The 17727-nt window shown below is 33.0% G+C and overlaps 1 protein-coding gene and 1 long non-coding RNA gene across 5 annotated transcripts in view; both read left to right on the top strand.

The window, feature by feature from the left end:
* Positions 1-746: 746 nt before the first annotated feature.
* LOC111691932 lies at positions 747-2512 on the top strand. Its single transcript, XR_002763096.1, has 3 exons — positions 747-882; positions 1243-1375; positions 2075-2512. It is a non-coding gene; the product is annotated as an uncharacterized LOC111691932 (long non-coding RNA).
* Positions 2513-5552: 3040 nt separating this feature from the next.
* Positions 5553-17727, top strand: part of LOC108913421 (synaptosomal-associated protein 25) — a 56002-nt gene continuing 43827 nt past the window's right edge. For 3 of the 4 annotated variants that reach the window (XM_018718971.1, XM_018718968.1, XM_018718970.1), the window contains exons 1-3: positions 5553-5729; positions 6080-6173; positions 8556-8597. In XM_018718971.1, the coding sequence (XP_018574487.1) occupies positions 6084-6173; positions 8556-8597 (132 nt within the window). In that variant the 5' untranslated portion in view covers positions 5553-5729; positions 6080-6083. Of the gene's footprint in view, positions 5730-6061; positions 6174-8555; positions 8598-17727 lie in introns of all 4 variants that reach the window. The other variant, XM_018718969.1, reaches the window with a different exon arrangement.

The raw sequence follows: 17727 nt of genomic DNA, 5'->3' as shown, positions 1-17727 counted from the left end.
CAAACGCAATCGACTATTTCATAACTTTACTCTGTAATATGTATACAAGGTGTCCGAAAACGAATGGACCATACAGTAAGGATAGCTTCTTTGGAAGAAGGTCCATTCTATTCTGGATACCCTGAACACAGAAGATTTTATCTTCTGTGCCCTGGATGTCAAGCCGGATAACTTTGAAACAGTCAAACATTTTTCTCAGAAAAGATGCGTTTCCAGTAATTTCAATTAAAGTTGGTACAGTTTTTATGCAAAATGAAATTATAGAAAACAATTACATAGACCTAAGCTCTAAAAAGTTATGAAATGTCACCTGGGTAAGGGCATAGCTAACGGCTTTTAGCAAATGGTCAAAAACTAATTACGGTGACATATTTAGCACTTTCAGAAGGTTACCTGTATCAAATTTCGATGTATTGTCTGATTTTTTGAAAAATATGTCAAACATTTTAACAATCTTAATAGGGAATTAAAGATAATTTTATACGCGTCTCAAAAACAAAAGGCGATACGCTCATGGTCCACCGAAAACATTCTTATTATTTTTAGATATTCTATCAATCTCAATAATAATTTGCGGTAACTTTTTCCAAAACAACGTTATCTGTTTACTATTCAAAAATCAGTGCTTTCTTGTGTGATATTCTGAAAAGAATCAAGTATAATACGCAAATATACATAGATACGTAGGTAGGTGTTTCCCCGGAGATTGTGCTTTTGTGTATAAAAGCCCGGTTGCGTGAAGTAAATTGTCAGTTACTTTCTGCGCATTTTACAAAAGAAGTAGTCCAGAATGGACAACAATCGTTCTAATCAATTGAATTCTAACAATCCTTCCTACTGGCAAAGTCGTGGATTTGACGACAAACCTTCGGACACTGACAGGTAATTTAATGAAATACTGTTAGGTACTTATAAAATATCTACATATAGGTAGTAAAAATAATGATATAAAATTGAAGAAAATGTGTCAATTACTTATAGTAAATGTATACCCTAGTCAGTCAGCAAAGTTAAGTTATCTGTAACTTTAAAAAACCTTTTCTTTTACTAATTTAAAAGTATAAACTACATGGTACAAGTGCAGTGCTTTTCCCCAAGTGGTCAAATGTTACTGTGCTGTCATGTCATTTTAACTTTTAAATGTAAAGTAAAATTTTAAAGAGAACAATTATTTGTCGACTAAACCAAATAGGTATATAACATATTTGTGAGTAATAATAAGGATTTTGATTAATTTTCAAGGTCAGCCTATTACTGCAGCCACCCAACACCTGACTATTCCAAAGCTGACATGGACAACAGATCCAATCAGCTTAATCCAAATAACCCTACATATCACAGCTCTAGGGGAGATTCTAAGAAATAAACATTAAAAGTAAGTACAATTATTTTCTATATTTAGTTTAAGTTTAAAAACAAAAACAGACGTTTTAAAAATGAATATCAAAAAAAATTGTTAAGAAAATTAGGCTCATTAAGATAAATATCAAGTGCAATATCGGTACATATGTTTGTCTAAAATTTACTCTATTGAGGAAAATAATAATCGATTTTATTCTCTATTTATTGTTTTTTTTTATAAACTGTTAATAAAATTCCTAAAATAAATTGATTTGTAGAGGACAAATTGCTTGGGGTTCACCAATAATTTTATTTTATCCATAAATTATTCAGAAAAATTATGTAGGTGAAATTTATACAGACGAAAAATGGTATTTTAAGCTCGTAAGTTGTTGAATTTGACGTAGGTATCACTTGACACAAAATCACAAAAAAAAATGTTCATGGTACAAACATCAAAAAATTATTTTAAATGTATCTATTATAATATTATTCAGTGGACGATGCATTTTTTTATTACTATATCCACAAAACATATAATACAACTAAACACTTAACCATAATTTAATGTTTCACTCTGCTATGTAGTTCACTAGCAGTTGATTTAATTCACAGCATATTAGTATATGGTGATTTAATTATCTGAAAAATTCGTGTAGTTGTTTCTGTTTTAACTGCCATATTATTATTCTATAATTAAATTTAGTTTTATAGTTTTTTTTTTCATTTTCAGATGCTGATTTCTTCAATACAAATCATTAAAGGAATATTTGCTTTTACAAATTAATGTAAACAATATTTTATCTATTACTTTATTTTTTGTTATTTGGGAAAAACAATATTTCAGCGATATTTATCATCTTGTACCAGATTTTTATGAAGCTATGTAATTATGTAGGTACATACCTAAATGAACGTTAAATAAGCATATTTACAAAAATGTTGACATTTTTGTGCATTGATGGTGGTAATCAGTGTAGTATGGGAAACAATCTGAAGAATTACATGGCTTGATAAAAAACTGGTATAAGACGATAAATATCGCTAAGTGGGTACCTATATATTTTTCAATTTGTACGTAATTCAAAAAATTAGGTGCATGTGTTGTTCAAATTAACAAGTATGTAAGTAAATGTAAATATCCTTTCAATGAATAAAATTTATACTGAAATTAAATGGTTTAATTATCCAAACAGAAGACAAACGCGAAGCCGATTTTGATATAAGTAAGGAGGACTTTTCACTTTATTCAGCTCCTTTTCTTCGATACTTAAATTCAATTTAGATTTGATTTCATTGAACAATTTAACATCTTAGTTAATTGAATACATTTTCCCACCGATTTGATTGTTCCTGTATGGTATTAATTGTATGGAGGGTTGCATACAACTAGTCGGTAGCATCGATGGTCTCGTCAGTAGTCATGATCCATGGTGCGTAAAGAGACGGTCGCCGTATACCTACGCCTCCACGGCGTGGGGTCACGCGGCAAAAAGCCACTTAAAGTCATTACAGGCCGTGGAAAACATAGCCCTCCGCACGGCCACCGACGCGCCCTGGTACGTAAGAAACTCTGATATTTTACGAGACTTACAATACACAAACGCTGCACAGACAATAAGACAAAACGCGGAGAAACGGTTTGACGTAGCCGCTAGACATGACAATCCCCTCCTCAGGCAAGCCGTTGACTACGTACCCGACGTGACCGACAAACACAAAAGACCTAGACACCAACTTTTTGACCCTGGGTGACCACCCCAATGACCCCCCCCCTGCCCGCTAACCTTTTCTGTTTCAGAGACAGCCAGGATCAAGAAACGAAGACAACGACACACACACACACACACACACACACCCCCCATACCCTCCTTAACCCTCCCCTCCCGCGCTAGCCTAAGGGCCACCTTAGCAAAGCGCATCCCAGGCTGCATAGCCGCACTACCCTACCCAACCATACCACACATAAACATGACACTACCCCCGGGGTTTACACAGACGAGCCGGCGAAGCAAGAAGAGCGCCAGAAGAAAGGGCCCTAGCCGGCGGGGCCCAGCCAGGACAAAAGGAGGTCCCACAAAGCGCCTACACCGGCCGCATTTGCGGTCGGGGTAGACGACGGATGGGGCCCACCTACGAAGGCTGTCCAGGCCTACACGAGATGAGGCAGGATAAAGAGGGATAATCCCCCTCGATCCCAAATCATTGAGGCCAATTTCTAGCCATGGAATAATGGCGCGGTCGCCGTATAAGTCAGTCAGCCAATAAAATACAAGATTCCTCAGTTTATCTTCGTCCAACCGTCATATCTTTCTGACTCATTGCATATCCATAAGAAAACAAGTTTAAACATTAGCAAATTTAAAACTGTCACATTTCTTGCGCCACACTTCAGACATGATCTTCTGATGATGATATAAAACAATTTATTTGCTATGCCTAAAGCACAGAATGTTATAACAACCACAAAATATATAAATACAATAACAACTACATATATTCTGTGCCTAAAGAAATCTTGTGACGTACCAAGTATTAGTTAAGCCACGCCCATAATTTCTGTCTATTACTGGCCGCCTTTTTTACGGATTGTGGTCACGATCTTGTTTAGAATACATTTACCACACCAACCGTTCACGCAGCATCCGTCATACGGCACGATAATTTATTCGAAACGTGAGTTAAATAGAATCGAATCGGATCTAACGTAACATGCAGATTAAAAACAATGCGCTAGTAGGTACGTTATTCGATATGTTCCAATAAAATAAGCGAACCCGTATTGTGTGAACGGGCTCTTAACCTAATTCATTTACGTCCTATGACGTCACCAGCCGCAAACCTAGAAAAATTATTTTATATTTGCTTAGAGCAGTAGTATATGTACAGTGTAGGAAAGTACCGATGGTCTATCAGAAGTTACGTGAGAGCGATAAAGTAAGCCATAGAAATCCATGTGATAGACAAGGATGGCTATCATGAAGGCGTCTAATAGTCAACGCCCATTTCGCCCTTCCACAAATAAGAAGTGGATCTTATTTGCGGAAGGGCGAAACGGGCGGTGACTATGTGAGGCCTTCATTATAGCCATCCTTCTCTATCGCATGGATTTTTATGGCTTAGGCCGGTGTCCCATGCATCCGAAATCCGATGTACGATATCTGAAAATATTTTAATTCGTACGAATGATAATATTATAATTCACATGCATCCGAAATTAATCTCATAGAAATCAAGTATAGAACCATGGAATTTATTACAAGATGAAGATGAAACATTTTCAAATGACAACCATAGGTATATATTATAGAAAATATACGTAATATTATATTTTCTACATTCGACATTATAATATAACATTTATTTGACTGTAAATATATCAAACAACAATCATAGTATGTTAAAAACTTAAAAAGTGAGGTTAAAAAACAAACGATTTCGGATAAAAGTTAAAATTATTTCTACTTTTTCCGACGTCGTATGAATTTTTAAAATTTTTGATGAAAATGAGCGGTAAAAATTTGAATGTATATTAACCAATAGGAACACTTTCGGACCTTCGTATCGTCGGAATTCGGATACATGGGACACCGGCCTTACTTTATCGCTCTCACGTAACTTCAGATAGACCATCGGTACTTTCCTACTCTGTATGCTCTAAGTATATTTGTGATACCGGCTCATGAGTTTGAAATGCGTGCAGCTACTGGTTGGTTTGTCAAAAATGGACTGCTGCTTATATGAGCAGCCAATAACGTTTGTGCATTCAAGGTTATTGGGATTTATAAAAATTTGAAAAAACATAATCAGTTTATCTATTTTATATATGGTGGTATATGGTAATATTTATATATTACTACTACATACTTTATGCATTGCATAAAATTCCAGAATTAACGATCGTTATCCAAAATGAGATAGATTAGAGATTTTGGATCGAAAAAGAATAACAAATATTTGAAAAAATTTGATTCTTGTTAGGTACATCTTGTCTTAAAAGGAATAATAAAACGTTAGATTTTTTCCTACCTACCCATTTATTAACAATCTCAAAATGTTTACAAATTGCTATAATTATATATTTTAACTAATCTTAAGTTTGATTTACCCGCGCTCAAGTAAGCTTATTGACATGTACCTAAATTCCAAACGCGCATGAATTTTAGTTGGGACAACGAATCACAATGCAGAATCATTGCATTTGCATTACACACCAAAAATACCCAGATCGTGTTTAGTTCCCACCCATCAAATAAAGTCTGCAGGGCAGTCAACCCCTTGGTTTTTCGGTGTTAAAGTATTATGTGAAATTTTGAGACTGAAGTGTTTTCATTACAAGGTCCGTGTGACTTTTTGTAGGATACCCACTGTTCGGACAATTTTTACTAGTAAGTTTTACTTATAATTGTTTTTGATCAAGTAATCTGTGGTCCGTTACCTGTGATAATATCCGGAAATAACAAATTACACATTTGAGTAGCATTTTCGGGAGGTGATTACCATTTAACGACAGATTAAGATTTGTCTAACCTACAAAGTCGAGTAGGTTCGTTGTACGCTCCCGTCGTGGTACATATTATTGATTTTTCTCAGTAACAATGTACTGTGAAACCTACATCTCAATGCAAAATTTCCGGTCCCTTCACCAGTAGTAATTCGTGAACTGACCAGATTACTAAGCAGCTTTCTGTCAGTTTATTTTAACCCATTATTTTAACAGTCTCGTGTTTTTTGTAAGCAAAATGCCTGCTCCAACGACAGTAGCCGAAAATGGGGCCCCCAGGACCGAATTGCAGGAACTTCAACTTCGATCCGGACAAGTCACTGATGAGGTAAGTCTAAATTGTCAGTATTTGTTTTAAGTGTCGTGCTTAAAGATTAAAGTTGAATTCAGATTAATATTATCTATGCAATTAAGCGGGGATTTTGGCCTTACATTTTATTAGTGTACAATCACATTCATGTGAATAATACACACTTATATCATACAACTTCAGGAAGTTGTTCTTTGGATAACTTTATTTCCAAAAATCTTAATTAAGTGAAGGCTTTAAAGCCACTAATTTTGCAGGACACTTATGGAATGTTGAAATTTAAAAAATGTATATAAAACAGTTTTTTTTCACAACAAAATGAAAGAAATATTTTTTCTTGACGGTACCTACTATTTCTAAAATATATAGCGATGTCGAAATTCAGGGGTTTTTGGCAGCGTTTTTCAATATCTCCGCCACTGGTTGACATTAGGGTTTATATTTTTAAAGAAAGATAATGACTAATATGCTTAATTTATGAAAATTTTAGAAAATTTTTCTAAGTGTTGAATGTTTACATTGAATACATACGTAAAGTTTACTTATGTATTAAAAGTACGAATTATATGTTTTTTAGGCTAAGAGTAATATTCTGAAAGTAAAATTTTATAACGGATTTCGCGTTTAAAAATTACTAACTGGTTTGTTATTCAAAATCATTTGTTGCAAAGTACTTAGGTATTAAAAGAAATTGTACAAATATCAGTGCATCTATACAGGGAGAATATTAGTAATTCTACCTATTTTTTCTTTAAAAGAAAAACATCTAGAGACGTCAACGATTGATTTGATCAAGTACTTTGGTGTAAAAATTATACCCACAGCATAACAAAGTCCTTTCATTTGACGAGTACCTTTTCAGTTTTCATATAAAACTATTTTAGTTTGTTTTGTTTGAAATTGTTGATTATTTGTGACCAGTGGCATACACAGAATTTTGTCATGGATACTCCGATTCAAGTAGTTATTGACGCCCTAGTGTAAACTGGAAAAAACTCAAAAAAAAAAAACATAAAAATATTAAGGGTGTTCCGAGATATGTGGGCAATCTCTCGGATCTCAGGAGACGTAAAAATAACATCACAAGTTTCTATAAAAATTTTCCCTAGAAGGCCCCCCTCCTACGGTTTTACAGTCCCCTAAAGGACGCCCCTGAAAATCGTTTTTCTATTAATAACTTAAAATACTTCGTGTAATTTAATTATTTTTAGGAAAAAACAAATGTAAATAAATGTGGCATTTTTTTAGATAGGTACAGAAAAGATGCATTTCATCGGTTTATTTCCCTTTACGGATGTAATAAAAATCATATTAGACAAGTTTTTCTCGAAAACAGTTAATTTTATGTATCTGTTGTCCATCGTATTAAAAAATAATTAAATTACACTAAGTATGTATTTTAAAAGTTATTAAAAAAATCGATTTTCAGGGGCGTCGTTTCGGTGCCTGTATCTCCGTAGGGGCCATCTAGGGAAAATTTTTATAGGGACTTGTCATGTTATTTTAATGTCCGGTGTATAAATCCGAGAGATTGCCCACATATTCTGGAACACCCTGTATAATATCTGGATGGAACTATGTAATGTAATATTATTTCACTAATGATAGGAAAATTGCAAACTATCGCTTTTTTTTTCATTTAATCATATTTGAAATACTGATATGGCCATAAAATAAAAGTTGATTATCGTAGCTATCTTTAAAATAGCAAAAGAATAGGGAAAACCTTCACCATTGTAATCGGGATGATGTCTTATGCCTAGAGATTGATTTTATTCTTTATAAACAATTGAGTTACACGGCAAAATAAAAAACGTATTTTCCAATTATTCGTTATACTTCAAGAATTAGTTGGAATAGGTATATCACATTCGATTTCTGGCAAAATTTCAGCGTAATATTGCGCAATATATATATTGCATAATTTACGATGTTCTTATAGCCATTAGACTAACTTTGTATTATCTATTTATTCTTTCTTCCTCTGATTTTTGTTTTTTCTGTTTATTTGAATATTTTGCCATCCATGAAACCAATTAAAAAATTGATGAAAAATACCCCTGTGTCAAAAGGGTTATCCAAGGTAATTTTTATAAACTAGCTTTGCGTAATCAAACATCAATTTCTTATTTGTCAGATCTTTTTAGTGTGAGATTTTGGTGTGGCAAAACCAGATTTATAAAAACAACCCGTGACTTTTCTTTCAGAATTGCAAAATATTCAAAAATAAATAATTTCTATTCAATTTTTTTGTATTACCTATCTAAAAGCTTGATATTTTTTGACGATGAAAAGCGTATCCCTGACTGATTAGTGATTATGTACCTTAGTAACCCATTCAATTTTTAGCATAATAAAATGCCGCTAATTTTATAATATAACTAATGTTTTTTTTTTCAGTCGTTGGAAAGCACGCGGCGTATGCTGGCCCTGTGCGAGGAGGTAAATATGTTCGTTGTTACTAGTTCAATGTGTCTCTATGTTTAAGTGTACTAAATCTTAATCTTCAGCCAGATATTTTTTCATAGGTGACATTAATTTAACAAATTCTTCGTTGCGTTGATTTTTTTGATGGGGAAAACTGGAGAAGAATACTTTTTTTTGTTTATTCTATTTTGTAATTAATCCATCCTTCTATATGCTCTAAATGTTTTAGCCTTTGTACAATTGCTCGAGATTACCGAAAATTTGGAGTGAGGAAAATTCTAGGAAAATATTTTGTTTTATACTAGTAACCATAAACACCGATTTTATTCCCACTTTATGGCATGCTAAATAATTTTTACGTTAATCATGAAGATAAACAGATAAGATAAACATGGGTAACATCAGTTTTTTATCTACTTATGCATCTAACAACTTACATAGTTTTACACAATCAAAGAAAATCATCATTAATGTTAATGAATTTATTAAAGTCCAAGTATACAGTCAAATTTTTTTATTGTAATTACTTCGTTAAGTTTGAATATTAATGTTTGTTTGATTTGATACCCACTTCTAATAATTTTAATAATTGAAACTACTACTGTACCTTCTACTTGTTTGACGACAATAATGGGATTGAGAATTATAAAGAAACATACGTAAAATAGTGTATGCTGCTTATTATCTTCTATTATAGCGGCTACTTGCGTCTATTAGAGAATGATCTGTTGGTGGCGAAATGGCTTTGGTAGCTAAGACTTTACAGCGAAGAGAAAAAAAGGCAACTAATAAATAATTGCAAAAGGATCATGACCAATTTAAATCATGTTTAACGATTTTTATCACCAACACATTATATCTTCAAAAAATATGTAACCATATTTCACTAAACTGTTGAAAAATTAAAGTCAGCTCGATTCATAAAGTGACGTCAATTTTGTGTGTAATATACAAAATTGACGTCACATTTAATTATAGAGTTCGTGGGAAATTTTGTAAAAACTGCATTTTCGAAATTTGAAAATTTAAATTTGTAAGTTTCTAGCGATGTCTGAAATTTTAGAGACATATTACCAATTATAGGATCCAGTAAATGACGTATTCATTCAAATATTTACTTTGAATAAACAGTATCGAAGTTAAACATACCATTAAAACGGTAAGCAAACTGACCCGAGGCACCTTTACTTGTTTAGCGTTAGGTACGCGTCATATCGATTTTTCTACCGGAGCAAGTGTATTATATGCACTACGAGTATTACATATATGTTATGCCATCGCAAGTTTTAACTTATACGAGAGTTGCCTTTTATATTTCTGGGATGGACGGCCCTGGAGCTGTCATTTGACAACCGACGTCTCTATCCTAAAGTTTGACTTTCTGTCGGTATACTATTCAGACCATTTTGATCGATGAACTTAATTCGACATTTGGCGATCAAGCACCATAAAAAAACCACTGTACATCGGTGCTATACGGAATTAAATCGTCACCGTGATTTGTTCACTGACGAATTTCGTAAAAGTTGTCTAAAATTGGATGTTGTTCCAGAAAACATAGATGGAAGCTGTGCGTGAACTGAAGATCGTCATGCTATCGTGAGATTGAGGCATGCTTGGGTACCTTTATATATTCAATATTACATGGCGCCAAAAAAATTTGTTCGCGTTGGATCACACTAGTTAGACAAATTGATCGAACGTAATTCTAAAGAAATACGATAGCGGAGCTTCAAAACACGTCTTTGACATTGTAATTAGTGACAAATTACATTATGGATCTATGCGTATGAGTACGAAAGTAAACAGCAGTCGGCTGTATGACTCTTTCAAGATGAGCTAAATCCAACGAAGCACTTCTAAGCAAATGATGGCCTGTCTTTTCGAAAAAACCGGACATATGGTACAACGTCGGCGGTCAATTCTGAATGGTACACAACCATTTGTTTGCCAGAAGTCTTTGGAAAAATAAGGGAAACCAATCTTCGTAGTCGTATCATTCTCCACCAGGACAATATGACTTTTTTAAGAACTGAAAGAGTCGAATGGATGAGTTATCCGCCATACAGCCCTGATCTGGCAATCAATGTCTTTTTTTTATTCCTGCACATCAAAAATAAATTACGAGGTCAACGTTTTTTGACGCTTGAAGAAGCGATTGATGCGTTCAAATGCATGTTTTTGAGGTACCTCAATCGGAATGGAAAAAGTGCTTTTAAAATTTGTTCAAGCGCATGCAAAAGTGTATTGATCTACATGGAAAATATTTTGGAAAACAATAAACCACATGCGATGATTAATTTCTTTTTTTGTGCTTAATTCCCGAAATATAAAAGGTAACCCTGGTATTTATTATTGCCCCATTAGAGCTAGTGTAAATTGTTTTTATTAATTTGACTTGGAAGTCGACAGAAACTATAATAGCACTTTGGCATGTTTACTGAATCGGTTAAATATCGACATTCACAGTATACGGTAACTGTGTGCATAAATACAACTATTCTACAAATTAAATAGAATAATTTAATGAGTTATATCAATTCAACTAGTGTATGTTTGTGTGATTATTAGATATTATCGATATATGTTTATAGATTGATAAAAGTGGGTTGTGTGCAATGTCATGGTTAAATACATTTCTCTGTGTGGTGAGTTGCACATAACCTCGCCTTTAATAATTTTTACCGGAATAAACCAAATCAACTATTAGGTCATGATGTTAACCTTGTTGCGGTCATAAATTAATTTTAAAACGTATTAGATTAGTGATTGTATGCGTCTAAGTAAAAAGTGTAATTGCAAACTAATTTTGGCTGCTATTACTACGTGAGCGTCTCTACTAAAAAAAAGACAATCGTATAAAAACAAAATATTTTCCATTTTTCATTTTTATACCCTCTAAATCAATAAAAAAAATAAAAATAGAAAAACTATGTTTTAATATATCTAACTAAAATTAAACTTATAAATTTTAACCGTGGAAATTTTAGTCAGTAATAAAAAAGTGAAAGTTCTAAAAATTGCGTAAAAGATAAAGAAAAACTGATATAATATTAGTCATTTTTTATTCTCGATATTTTTAACCTCTCCAATTAACAAAGTTTTTACATCAGCATTACCGTTACATTATCAGGTGGTATTGTTAAGTTTACTTATCTACATCACTGGATTGAGTCGACTCTTTTTTCACGTTGAATGTCGTTTTGGTCAAGTTTTATGTATACATATAAACGTACGTTTCAATATTTTTATTTGTTTGTTCAGAAAATATGTATTTGACCACATAATACAGACACAGGTCTAAATTTATATTTCTGTCACAGTTATACCAATTAATATTTAATGTCATGTGCGGAATACAAAACAGAAATTATTAATTCATACAAAACATCCGTTATATTTTTCTGAACATTAGACATTTTTTTAACTTTAACACACTGTAAGTCAAAAATGATGACTTTGAGTTTGAATGATTAGGTATCTAAATTATTATAAAATTTTGAGGAAAACGTTCTTTAATTTTTGACTCTTGTTGAGTTACATCTTGCAGAAAATACATGATATGGAAAAAAAATCAGAGCCACGGTTTCACTTTATACGTTTAATTTTCCTTGTTCTACTTAAGTAATTTGGAACTACTAAGAAACAAGAAACAAACGAGCAAAGTAGTTATTGTACAAAGGTTAACTAGATGTTTCTCTGTGCTGCATGCGTGCACTTTCTATCTGTCCTGTCCAAATCAAAAAGTATTTACCCATCCGAGCAGAGCANACCAGCGAAGTAAACTCAAAAAAAGAGGACGGGACATCGATATCAGATTTTTTGTATCTATCACCGTTTTGGCTGTACCCTATAAAACTATCGAAAATCAACCACCCTGTACATCGGTGCTATACGGAATTAAATCGTCACCGTGATTTGTTCACTGACGAATTTCGTGAAGGTTGTCTAAAATCGGATGTTGTTCTAGAAAACATAGATGGAAGGTGTGCGTGAACTGAAGATCGTCATGCTATCGTGAGATTGAGGCATGCTTGGGTACCAGTATATATTCAATATTACATGGCGCCAAAAAAATTTGTTCGCGTTGGATCACACTAGTTAGACAAATTGATCGAACGTAATTCTAAAGAAATACTATAGCGGAGCTTCAAAACACGTCTATGACATTGTAATTAGTGACAAATTACATTATGGATCTATGCGTATGAGTACGAAAGTAAACATCAGTCGGCTGTATGACTCTTTCAAGATGAGCTAAATCCAACGAAGCACTTCTAAGCAAATGATGGCCTGTCTTTTCGAAAAAAACGGACATATGGNCTGACGAATTTCGTAAAAGTTGTCTAAAATTGGATGTTGTTCCAGAAAACATAGATGGAAGCTGTGCGTGAACTGAAGATCGTCATGCTATCGTGAGATTGAGGCATGCTTGGGTACCTTTATATATTCAATATTACATGGCGCCAAAAAAATTTGTTCGCGTTGGATCACACTAGTTAGACAAATTGATCGAACGTAATTCTAAAGAAATACGATAGCGGAGCTTCAAAACACGTCTTTGACATTGTAATTAGTGACAAATTACATTATGGATCTATGCGTATGAGTACGAAAGTAAACAGCAGTCGGCTGTATGACTCTTTCAAGATGAGCTAAATCCAACGAAGCACTTCTAAGCAAATGATGGCCTGTCTTTTCGAAAAAAACGGACATATGGTACAACGTCGGCGGTCAATTCTGAATGGTACACAACCATTTGTTTGCCAGAAGTCTTTGGAAAAATAAGGGAAACCAATCTTCGTAGTCGTATCATTCTCCACCAGGACAATATGACTTTTTTAAGAACTGAAAGAGTCGAATGGATGAGTTATCCGCCATACAGCCCTGATCTGGCAATCAATGTCTTTTTTTTATTCCTGCACATCAAAAATAAATTACGAGGTCAACGTTTTTTGACGCTTGAAGAAGCGATTGATGCGTTCAAATGCATGTTTTTGAGGTACCTCAATCGGAATGGAAAAAGTGCTTTTAAAATTTGTTCAAGCGCATGCAAAAGTGTATTGATCTACATGGAAAATATTTTGGAAAACAATAAACCACATGCGATGATTAATTTCTTTTTTTGTGCTTAATTCCCGAAATATAAAAGGTAACCCTGGTATTTATTATTGCCCCATTAGAGCTAGTGTAAATTGTTTTTATTAATTTGACTTGAAAGTCGACAGAAACTATAATAGCACTTTGGCATGTTTACTGAATCGGTTAAATATCGACATTCACAGTATACGGTAACTGTGTGCATAAATACAACTATTCTACAAATTAAATAGAATAATTCAATGATTTATATCAATTCAACTAGTGTATGTTTGTGTGATTATTAGATATTATCGATATATGTTTATAGATTGATAAAAGTGGGTTGTGTGCAATGTCATGGTTAAATACATTTCTCTGTGTGGTGAGTTGCACATAACCTCGCCTTTAATAATTTTTACCGGAATAAACCAAATCAACTATTAGGTCATGATGTTAACCTTGTTGCGGTCATAAATTAATTTTAAAACGTATTAGATTAGTGATTGTATGCGTCTAAGTAAAAAGTGTAATTGCAAACTAATTTTGGCTGCTATTACTACGTGAGCGTCTCTACTAAAAAAAAGACAATCGTATAAAAACAAAATATTTTCCATTTTTCATTTTTATACCCTCTAAATCAATAAAAAAAATAAAAATAGAAAAACTATGTTTTAATATATCTAACGAAAATTAAACTTATAAATTTTAACCGTGGAAATTTTAGTCAGTAATAAAAAAGTGAAAGTTCTAAAAATTGCGTAAAAGATAAAGAAAAACTGATATAATATTAGTCATTTTTTATTCTCGATATTTTTAACCTCTCCAATTAACAAAGTTTTTACATCAGCATTACCGTTACATTATCAGGTGGTATTGTTAAGTTTACTTATCTACATCACTGGATTGAGTCGACTCTTTTTTCACGTTGAATGTCGTTTTGGTCAAGTTTTATGTATACATATAAACGTACGTTTCAATATTTTTATTTGTTTGTTCAGAAAATATGTATTTGACCACATAATACAGACACAGGTCTAAATTTATATTTCTGTCACAGTTATACCAATTAATATTTAATGTCATGTGCGGAATACAAAACAGAAATTATTAATTCATACAAAACATCCGTTATATTTTTCTGAACATTAGACATTTTTTTAACTTTAACACACTGTAAGTCAAAAATGATGACTTTGAGTTTGAATGATTAGGTATCTAAATTATTATAAAATTTTGAGGAAAACGTTCTTTAATTTTTGACTCTTGTTGAGTTACATCTTGCAGAAAATACATGATATGGAAAAAAAATCAGAGCCACGGTTTCACTTTATACGTTTAATTTTCCTTGTTCTACTTAAGTAATTTGGAACTACTAAGAAACAAGAAACAAACGAGCAAAGTAGTTATTGTACAAAGGTTAACTAGATGTTTCTCTGTGCTGCATGCGTGCACTTTCTATCTGTCCTGTCCAAATCAAAAAGTATTTACCCATCCGAGCAGAGCAGGACTACCGCGTCTCCATCGCTCTGTCTGCGCTTAAAAAAAGGAACGGGTAGTATTTGCGAGCTCTAGGGCGTAGTGGGGGCGGCGCTTTATCTGGCAAGGGTGCTCACCGGACAGAAACATTTTTATGTCAGGATCACACAAAGCGCTATGTTTGCTATGTTCGCTATATACTTTGAAAACAGTTAGGTTATAACTACACAGGACGTTGCGCAAGTGCGTTTATTATGAACGCTATGGGTATTAAATATTGTCACCATTATTTTCAGTGGGCGTGGTTACATATAAGATTTTGCTTTTTGGTTAAATTTGTTTTAATTGGCCGTGTTTGTATATAAAGCGAAATAATCGCGATACATCGAAGCAATTTTTTTTGGCTATACATACAGGTACATCGCAAACTACGTAAATGTTAGTCATACAAAGTGCTATGCCATCTACATTGGCTGTCTTTGTTTACTAACTACGTATATGCAGAGTGTCCACGGAAGAAGTTGAAAGGGGGGAAACTTTTATTTTATGAAAAAAAGTCATTCGTGTTAAGAAACTGCTAATGTTCAAATGTACGAAAACGTATTTTTCAGTGGATCAACATACAGGCTCTTTTCTTACAAAAAAATGATTCGAAAAGTAGTAGTAGTAAAATAAGGTAGGCATTGGCAGAAGAAAAAAAAATAACTAGGTAATAAGCCTGTTTCATATAGGTACCTAAGGTATAAAAAATGTTAGGAAAAATTACTTATAATAAAAATTTACTACTTAGATATTTTTTTTGTATTGATAAATCCAATTTCCAACAAATTTACAATAATAGCATAAGTTTTAATAGTAAATAACTTATAATATAAATTTTCTCATTTATTATACGGGCTCTTGACAGAATAGAGAAATCCAAAAATCAAAGTTACAACTTTTCATAATGAACAAGGCCTATGTACAGAAAATATTTTTTTGTTCCTATCGAGACTTACTTAAATTTTTATAAATAAAATAACTAACAGATAATTTTTTAATCAAGTAGATGTTTCCTAAAATACCAAATTTCCGCTTAAAAATTTTCTGAAATTAATACTAAGGCTTAAGAGATTTGGGGACACCCTGTACATGTTAAATGTTGGAAAAAATTAACTATTTATATGCTTCTTAATTAATATAGTGTATTCATTATTGAATTGTAATAATAGAATCAACCGTTATTTTTCTTATAATTTCTTAATAGGAAACACCCTGTATGTTTACCCACTTTGCATTGTTGTACATTTCAACACAAGCAACAAATATTTATGTCACAAAAAGTACACAATGTATGTACAGGGTAGTTAATTAATAATGGTACAAATCTTAAGAGAATAGTTGACGTCAAATGATAATTGATCTGAATATGTGTTATTCGAATATTGTTCTTTTTCGTTCTACAAGATGTTAAAGTTAAAAAATATTTTAAATTTCTTGCAATATATCGAATTTCTCTGGATTATCTCGAAACCATAATTAAGGTTGTAATTACGAATATGGTAACTGTGCTACAGTCACTTCTAGGAACACTAGTTATTCAAGAAAGCTGTAGGCAAAAATACAAGAATCGTTAATACCATTAAAAGGCAACATGGGACGTTATTCATTGTTAAATTTAGTGTCAATTTTTAATAACAGTGACAATTTTTAATAAACAAAGCGCGCATATCAAACAAAGCTAGCAAAGCACTCAACGTGGTCTTAATGTTGACTGTTTTTAACATGTATAGCGAGAGAAGCGAACATAGTTATACGTGTGACCCCAGCATAACTCTACACTTCGAATGCACAAAACTCACCCCCATTTATATGTTTTTGAAACGGTATATCATGTTGGGTGTAGAAGTGTTTTTCCATGAAATTCTATTTCCGGTAAGCACCCCGCGCCACCAAACGGCCTATACGACGATGTGCTTAAAAATTATATATCTGGGCATCTATGTTGTGGTAGCGGTAGCCCTGCAGTGTGGCTGTGTTTGTGCTGTGTTTCATGATATAAATATCTATATATATACCCACACACATGCACTTCTGCACACACACACTCGCATACTGCAGATATATACCTGACAACCAGCCACTACCATAACATATACAGGATGTTTGCTCGATTCGACGCCGGTCAATTGCCATTTCAAAGGAACGAGTTGGGATCGGAAAGAGATGCATCCGAGGCAGCCAGCGGTCTGAATGGTAGACATTTTTATAAAAGCTGTTTTACATTGCGAATTTATTCATGAATTCATTCATGAACTCGCTTTGTGAAGAAATTGGACAAGTATAATGCACCAAATCAAATAATTTCATGAATATATTCATGAAGTTCTTCACGAATTACAACATGTTCTAATTTCCGTGAATTTCTTCGTAAGTTCAGAAGTACCAACCCAACAAATCTTCAGCCTCAGATCAGTAACGAGGTTATGTTATTGGCATATGTAAATAATTGTGTGGCGTCGTACTACATTTATGTTGTTTTTACTGATATCTTGCTTACAAATATTAATACTTATTTATAAACAGTATCAAAACGGTATCGCTGTTA

Source organism: Anoplophora glabripennis, unplaced genomic scaffold (assembly GCF_000390285.2).
Source record: "Anoplophora glabripennis isolate ALB-LARVAE unplaced genomic scaffold, Agla_2.0 scaffold724, whole genome shotgun sequence".
In the NCBI taxonomy this organism is placed as follows: domain Eukaryota; kingdom Metazoa; phylum Arthropoda; class Insecta; order Coleoptera; family Cerambycidae; genus Anoplophora; species Anoplophora glabripennis.
This window is presented reverse-complemented; position numbering and strand designations above follow the sequence as displayed.